This window comes from Bison bison, unplaced genomic scaffold (assembly GCF_000754665.1).
Source record: "Bison bison bison isolate TAMUID 2011002044 unplaced genomic scaffold, Bison_UMD1.0 scf7180017864370, whole genome shotgun sequence".
Taxonomy (NCBI): Eukaryota; Metazoa; Chordata; class Mammalia; order Artiodactyla; family Bovidae; genus Bison; species Bison bison.
In genome coordinates this window covers 2,482,446-2,491,129 of record NW_011494942.1, presented here as the reverse complement: position 1 = coordinate 2,491,129, position 8,684 = coordinate 2,482,446, and the positions used below count along the sequence as shown (strand labels likewise).

At 36.5% G+C, this 8,684-nt stretch overlaps 1 protein-coding gene across 14 annotated transcripts in view; it reads left to right on the top strand.

Moving 5' to 3' along the window:
• NRXN1 (neurexin 1) overlaps positions 1-8,684 on the top strand; it is a 1,228,156-nt gene that overhangs the window by 564,540 nt on the left and 654,932 nt on the right. For 13 of the 14 annotated variants that reach the window (XM_010855914.1, XM_010855913.1, XM_010855911.1 and 10 more), the window contains 2 exons: positions 3,109-3,312; positions 5,867-5,893. In XM_010855914.1, coding sequence (XP_010854216.1) covers positions 3,109-3,312; positions 5,867-5,893 — 231 coding nt within the window. The remainder of the gene's footprint in view (positions 1-3,108; positions 3,313-5,866; positions 5,894-8,684) is intronic. The other variant, XM_010855906.1, reaches the window with a different exon arrangement.

Below are 8,684 nucleotides of genomic sequence, written 5' to 3'. Positions count from 1 at the left end.
CTTGAGAGTCCCTTGGACTGCAAGGAGATCCAACCAGTCCATTCTGAAGGAGATCAGCCCTGGGTGTTCTTTGGAAGGAATGACGCTAAAGCTGAAACTCCAGTCCTTTGGCCACCTCACGCGAAGAGTTGACTCATTGGAAACGACTCTGATGCTGGGAGGGATTGGGGACAGGAGGAGAAGGGGACGACAGAGGATGAGATGGCTGGATGGCATCACTGACTCAATGGACATGAGTCTCAGTGAACTCCGGGAGTTGGTGATGGACAGGGAGGCCTGGCGTGCTGCGATTCATGGGGTCGCAAAGAGTCGGACACGACTGAGCGACTGATCTGATCTGATCTGATCTATTGGAAACATATGATCCATTGATAGATATGTGATATGATGTAAAATCATCATATTTAAAGGGGATTATATTTTATCTTCTCAGTGCTTAGGTCAGTGCTTAACCATGAGACCCCTCTTTTGGTAAACAGACCCCTCTCATAGAATGTCTTTTATGACATTATTATGGCTTCCAATGTAGACTTTAAGGAATATTTTGTTCATATACATCACCAAAATTAGATTCACTTATAATAGACAGAATAAATACTTAATCTTATTAGTATTTACATATACATGATATCTAAATTGAAATAAGCTCTTTCACATACCTTCAGTATCAAATCCAATCATTAATTCAGTCAATGTTTATCAAAGCTCTGCCATGTGCCTGGTGCACTTGTCTGATGATAAGAGAAAGAAGTAGGAGGACTCAGCCTCTGCTGTAATGATGTGCATACAAAAGGCCAAAGACAGATTACAGACAAATAAGAAATGGTAATTTAAAAAATGCTAAGTAGATATAGAATAACTGGAGGGAGAATTAAAGGAGTGCTTGCAACAGGTACGTCTGGAGTAACATTTGATCAGAAATCTGAATGCTGAAGGAACCAGCCATATAAAGATCTGGGGCCAAAACCTTTTAAGACAGAACATGCCTCAAGTGCAAATACTTGAATGAGAGATGAAATCATTGTGGCTGGAATTTACTAAACAAGGGAGGACATGCTAAAAGCTGAGGCTGAGAGATGGACTGGGCTGATTCACAGAAAACGTCATAAGTTAAACAAGGAATACAGATTTTATTCGAACTGCAGTGGTGGGAATCTATTGGCGAAGGGTAGGGAGGTGAAGGATTAGGGGTGGGTGGGGTGGATGTGGTTAGATGAAGTAATGAAGTGATATGATCAGATTGGCTCCTTTAAAAATTTAGCTTGGCCACTATGTGTAGGGAGAAAGAATAGAAGTAGGGAGGCCATTGAACGAGCTATCCTTGTTGATCTATGTGAGACATGGGAGCAGAGTCTGATGTACTGCAGTGGCACAAACTGATTGATTCAGAAGGTAGATTGGAATTAGAGTCTACAAGACTTGCAGATTTGCAAACAGATTGGACATGGCAGAGAGGGTAAGAAAGAAAGCAGAAAGGTTAAGATCTGAGTAATGGCGTTAAGCTATTTACAGAGACGGAGAACACTAGAGCAGGAGCATGTTCATTGGAGCTGGAGAATTTGTTAATTATTGGTGTGTGTATCTTATTCAAATTGGAGATGTCAAATAAGCAATGGCTGATGGATGTTTGAGGGAGCTCAGGAGAGAAGTTAGGACTGTTTATAAGTATTAGGGGGAGTGAGCATGTGAGTTGACCCAGATCCCTTAAGAGGTAGAGAGAAGAGAAAGGTCCTAAGCAGGGAGCTCTGGAACCCTTACTGATTCTGGATGTGCATTCAACCCCTAGATGATAACTAATGATTGAAGTCTGTTAGAAGCAATACTTGATTTTCCTGATTTTAAGATAATCTTGCAAAACCACAGCTCCAAAATATAGTCTTAATAATAGGCATGGTTGTATCACTAAAGTTAATTGCTGTCAATAGTCAAGAGAATGAGAACTTCCTAGTTTGTTTTAATTTCAGGTAGTTTTTCTTTTATTAAATGGTATCTTGAGTTATCAGAACCCATGACAAAGCAACATGATTCATATTGTTTCACAGTGTTCCACAACCATATGGTGTTTAACATAAAGGGGTGCTGACTATTTCTTAAAGCAGTCAGTTTGAGATCAACAGTTTTGCTCTTTGCCTCTCTGTGTTTCATGCAAAATTAAGCAACTTCTCCATTAAAGCCATCTACTTTTCTCTAGTAGCACACATCCATACAAGCTCTTCAGTTCCACCCCCATCCTCACTCAATGTTACCCAGGTACATAGTAACTTATTGGCGATAGCTTAATTTTTTCAGAACACCGGGGTGGTGCTTACAGGTAATGCTTTAAGTTACCCCTTATCTGCAAATGAACTTTAATATGAAGTTACAGTTTGTGTCTTTGTGCAAATGAATTACCTTGTTCACCCCAGTGACTCAGAACATGTATTACCTGCTGTTTGGTAATACCAATTGTTCTTCTGTTTCTGAACATGACCTTTGGAAAAGTGTTGACTTGATTCTTGTATTTAAGTCATAATTTTAGTGTTTCTTTTTTGATTGTATTGGGGCACAAAATTATTTTTTAAAAATGATAAAAGTAACTTTCCTTAGAATCATGGGCTTTTGAGGTAAGAAGAGGCCTTAGAGATGTTCTAGTAGCACCCTCTCATTTTGCAAGTGAAGGATTTGAGCCGAGTTTAATTTCACAGAGCTGATCAGTGGCCTAGCCGTATACAAATAAGCATAAATAGTAGCTAGTACTTCAATCCAGGCTTGCACTATGGCTGTACACACACACACACACACACACACACACACATAATATGATCTCTGCTATTGAGAAAAGATATGCATCCATGAACATGGATAATCCTACGTGATGAATCCTATAGATAGAAGTTGTTTTAGGTACAGAAAGGGAAGTGCAGCCACCTCTGCTTTGAACTTTAAGAGATACTTCTCCTGTGACTTCTCTTTCCAGTTAAAAAAAAAAATTGCTCATTTTGGAAGAAGATGAGTCGAGTTTGTGTCTTGTCTTCTATATGGAAACCTTTAATAGGTCATGCTTTTCCTTTTCAAAGTTTATATGTACTAAACTGACCCAGAGCTTTTATGTTTATTTCCCAACTATAGAAGCCACGGTTCTGAGCTATGACGGGAGTATGTTTATGAAAATCCAGCTCCCGGTGGTGATGCACACGGAGGCTGAGGATGTGTCCTTACGGTTTCGATCCCAGCGTGCATATGGCATTCTCATGGCAACCACCTCCAGAGACTCAGCAGACACCCTCCGCCTGGAGCTGGACGCAGGGCGTGTGAAACTGACGGTCAACCTAGGTAACAACTCACCTTCCCCCATTGAACTAACACTTTTCACTTTTTGTTCAGTTTTGCCTGCAAACATTTATCGAGTAGCCTATTTGCCATGGAAAGTTAAAACACTTAATAGTCTCATCTCCATTATTTAAATTCATTTAGGTTTTGGGGACATCTTTTTATTGTTTTTATATTGTTTAACATAATTTACTGTTTTGTGGTTCCTTCCACTGAGGGTTCTTAAAAGGGAAGCCATGTGCATTAATGAGATTATTGAAAATATGAATTATTACACTTGATGATGCCTCAAACTGAATTTCCTATTTTTACATTGACTGACATTCTGATTGGTTATAGATAAAATCCTTTTAGATAAAATAAAAATCCACCAACTCTGACTTGGATAGCACATGCTATAAAATGTCAAATATCTAGTTTGTGATTTAGATCAACAGTTGCTCTTTATCTATCCTTGGGCTTCTCCTTTGAACAGTTACCTTCGTGGTATCCCATCTTTTCTGTTTGGAAATACTGTGTGGTGATATTTTGCTATCAAACAACAATCCACAACCCTTCAATGCCCAAAGTCTGCGGCCCTCAGCAAGCAGCCATGAGAACACTAAAAACACAGACTCTTCCGCAGAAAAATAATGCTTTCCTGCTTAATTGTAGCATTCAGAAAGAGTCACTACAGTAAAACCTCACCAAACTGGATAAAATCTAGGGGAAAATCAGGCCAAATTAAAAAGAGTATGAATTGTAGACTAAAAAAAATAATGTAAGCATATTTGTTTTCAAATACATTCAAAAACACAAATTAGTAGCTCAAAAAATCTTAAGGGAAGGTCTTACAAGGCTAATGTTAATGGGTGGTTAAAAATTATCCATAATTAGTACATTGTTTCACGAAAGTTGCTACATCAGTGTACTGGAAATCAGTTTTTTTTCCAAACTTGGCCTTTCACAATTTGTTTCATTTTTCTCAGACAATCTGCTCATAGCGAATGAAGAATTACAAATGTTCTGCCCAATAAGTTTCAATATTATAATTAACTCCAAATAATAGGAGTACAAATTAATGAGGTTTTACTGTATTTCCTGGAAGTACTGAACACACACATAATGAATAAGAGGAAAGAGAAAAATAAAATTCAAGACTACATAGATTTACAAAAAGTGTAGGAAAATGTGATGAGGTATGTGGCATTTGTGAAAACCCCACATATATCAAACTCTGCTGGGCAGAATAGTAGCTCATAAAATATAAAATTATTTCATTAGTAGTTTGTTTCATACAATTACATTCAATTAACATTAAGTTTAAAAGTCCAATAATAAGGTTGTTTTTCTTTTTACGGAAGAACACATAATACTTTACTCTTCTGTTAGAGTTCCCTCTAGTGACAATGATAGGTTACTACAAGCCCATCAAAATTGCCTAGTTTCAGTAAAGGGGCTGTTAGCCGGAGGAGGTGAACACACTCATGGGAATTTTCTAACAGCAAAGCATTCTGTGGAAAGAGTTGTGTAGATGCTGATCCTTGGCTGTTTGCAACCACTTTTCTGATGCGGTTGACGACACATGACAAACTCAGCTATATGGAAACAGAATCTAGGTTTGTGTTTTTCATGTTCCCCAAAGGCATTCAATACAACAACCAAATCCAACAAATATTTATCTACATATAAAATAAACATAAAACACCCCACATGGTCCTTTAAAGATAACCCTTATAATTATAATCTACACTATTCAGATCAGATATTCCATTCTTGGAGAATCTGCTTTTATATAAGAAGAAAGTATAAGAAAAGAAAAATCAATAGCAATAATAACCCTGAAACTTATTACATAGAGATAACATAGTTAGCTCCTAACAGAGGAATAGGCCTACGTGCTCCCAGGAATGACACTACTCCTTAGCCACTAGAGTTTCTAAAGGAAACAAAGTGTTTATTTCTTTCTCCAATTAATACAAGGCATGGAATCCAGCTAATTCCTGGCTGTTTACCTTTTTTTGTCCAAGCAAGTAATAGTAACAACAGCAACAACAATAATAGTAAATACATTAGAGTGAAATAAGAATAATTTCAACTAGCTCTCCATTTGACCACCACAATTCTAAAGCATTCTGTTGGCCTTTGCGGGATAATAGATTTTGGAGGTCCAAGATGTCTGAGCCTAGCTGAGCTTGCACTGTTCCCCATTGTGACGGAGCACTTTTTAATTAAATTGTAAACAATGATTTGTTCTTTCACAGATGGGAAGAAAGCTGCAGCCAGTCTAAGCCAAGCATCTTTGACAGTTAACAATTCTTTATTTCACTTAGATTTGTCACCATGTAGCTTTGTTTGAGTTGGCCATTTTTTAAAAAATTCTTCTCCCGTTGTTTCCAATGGTGAAGTTTTATAACAAAGAATCTGGGTTCTAGAAGTATGTAAAGAATAAATGATATGGAGTGGCCATATTTGCATGTGTCTGTCCCCGGAAGGGTGGACTGTGATTTTATTGGATGTCTGCAGCTATTACCTTGAAGGATAAATTTTCATTTTTCATCTATTCTTCCCCATCTAGATTGTATCAGGATTAACTGTAATTCCAGTAAGTGCCTATTCAAAATTTTTAAAATGTTATTCCTCCATTATGATGTAGCTAGTGAAGAAAAACAAAAGAGAGAGCAAGAGAAAGTTGTTTATAAAACTCATGAGTTCACTTTTGAAATACACCAGTCCATCATCTGGGTTGTAAAAATTCATTTTGAAATCTGTCCAGCTGAAGACAGTCCTGCTGCAGTTCCTACCTCTAAGTGGGAAAAAGAGGTGAGAAATATCCTGTAACAGAAGGTACCAACACCTCTGTAGACCTGTGGATAAAGCTGACAGCATTTGTATTTTGGTAAATCTTGGACTCCAGTAGTTCTCTTCATAACCAAATTAGGATAAAATGCTGTGGGTCTTAATTTCCTTCACTTTCTATCTCTTAAATCAAACATAGGAAAAAATCCCTTTCATTTGAAATTTACTATTGAACTCTTCTAAATTCAACTAAAGTTTTACATTGAAAAATGTGTGTTTTTCCAAGTTTTAAATATATATATATGTACATGTATATATATTCATAATATGACTTATCTAAAGAGTTTTCTGGTTTACTGAGAGTATTTACATAATGAATTTTTACATCCTAATCATATATCTGCAAAAATAACCAAAACCCTTCAAATCTGTGATATGCATGCCAAGTGATGAGATAGAAAAGATGCATGGACTGAGTTTTTTTTTAATTTGGACTAGAGAACTTGAAAGGATGTAAGGACTGTGATTTTATTTTGAGTTGTAGCATTATCTTGAGTGAATTTATTTATTTACATAAATATTTAGGTTTTTCTTTTCCAGGTTTTGCTGACCACATTAAGGAATCTCTTCCAATATAAAAAAAGTTGTTAGCTATTTAACTAGAATGGTTCTAACAAGCTTCTAATCTTTCATTGTCCTATTCAGTAAAATATATATATTTTTTTATATCCTTGGAAAATGCTGAATGTGAATTGATGGAATACACTCCCAAAACCTTTGGCTATGTATCCAAATGGCAGTAAATCATCCTCTGAGAAACAAAATGGTGGTCTTCAGCTTACAAAAGCAATAAGCTTATGAAGCATGCTTCTGATAACTCAGATTTGTCTTTAAAATATTTTAGTATTCATTTTAAAGGAGCATAAAATACTGTCTTTCCAATCATAACAATAAAAAGGTAATAGAATCATGATTGGTTAAAAAAAAAAAAAAGCTGTTAAACTGTCATATAAGGCATTAAAACAGAGAAGGCAATGGCAACCCACTCCAGTACTCTTGCCTGGAAAATCCCATGGACGGAGGAGCCTGGTAGGCTCCAGTCCCTGGGGTCGCGAAGAGTGAGACACGACGGAGCGAATTCACTTTCACTTTTCACTTTCATGCATTGGAGAAGGAAATGGCAACTCACTCCGGTGTTCTTGCCTGGAGAATCCCAGGGACGGGGGAGCCTGGTGGGCTGCTGTCTATGGGGTCGCACAGAGTCAGACACGACTGAAGTGACTTAGTAGCAGCAGCAGTAAGGCATTAAAAATCATCTCAAACAGACTGTAGTTCCTGAACTAATCTCTCAGAGATCTCACACAAGTGGAATTTTTTCAAATATTTATCATCTCCTTTCAAACTCCGTCTCTACCCCACTCTGAAAAGAAGCACAGTTTTAGCAGTCTGATACCATGATCCAGCTCGCTTTCACCTCTGGACTGTAAATGCAGGCAAAGTAACGACCCACAAAACCCTTTCCCGAGGCCAGATCTGTGACTCAAGGCAGCGGTAGATGTTCTGGATGCTTCCTGGATCTTAGAAAATCCATGTGAGGAAACTATTTCTTTCTAGACTTATGCTTTATTTTTATTTATATTAGGTATGCAATAATGCATGGGTTTTTAGATTTACAAAATGTGGCTACATAAACTCTAGTATTTAATGGAAATTGCCCCATCAAATGTGCTTCTATGTTCTCTAGCTCTATCATTTTAAAATACACATTTATGGTTTAATTACCCTTGTTAGATATTTCTCTTTATTTGGCTCATTATTATAAGACTGATACTAAGTATAATATTTTCTCTAGATGTTTCACAAAGTAATACTTTGAGGACAAAGGTCTTTGATGGTTAGTGGATTTTTTTTCCCTTTTTAAAGAAAATATCTTACCCTTAATTTTACTTGAATTAAACCAATGATTATGAGCTTTCAGTGCATACTGCGGACAGGACTGCAAATGCCTTAACTTGACAGCAGTCACTGGAAAGAACATTCAGTGATCAGGTAATGTTTTTATTTCTTTGCCTTTGTTTTATATGGGGAATAATGGGCAGATATACCCAGAACTCCAAGTTCCATCAAGAAATCATGTTATTAATCAACTTTGAGGATAGGGAGGAATTTACATTTTAAATAATGCAAATCTAACTCACAGTGATTAAATAAGCAGAGATTTCCACCTGGACTGTATTTCATACTCATAAGGAAATATAAATAAAATACTTGTATCTCAGTATAACTTGTAGTTTAATTAAAGACTGATTTATTACATTTATCCTCTGCAAGCCATGAGTTTGTCTGAAACTGAAATGTACATTTACTAACTCACAAACTTATACCACCACCATCTAAAAATTATACCATACCTAAGATATCAGCTGTGTTGTGAGCTTAATATGCAATACCTCAGTTGATATCTTTAAGACAGCTTCCACAGGAAATATACATATGGTAACAAAAATTATCATACTTTGAGAATTAATAGTAAATGATAAATCATTAATTTTGAATGGGAATCTCTCATTTCTCTACACTTATACAGAGTTGCTCTG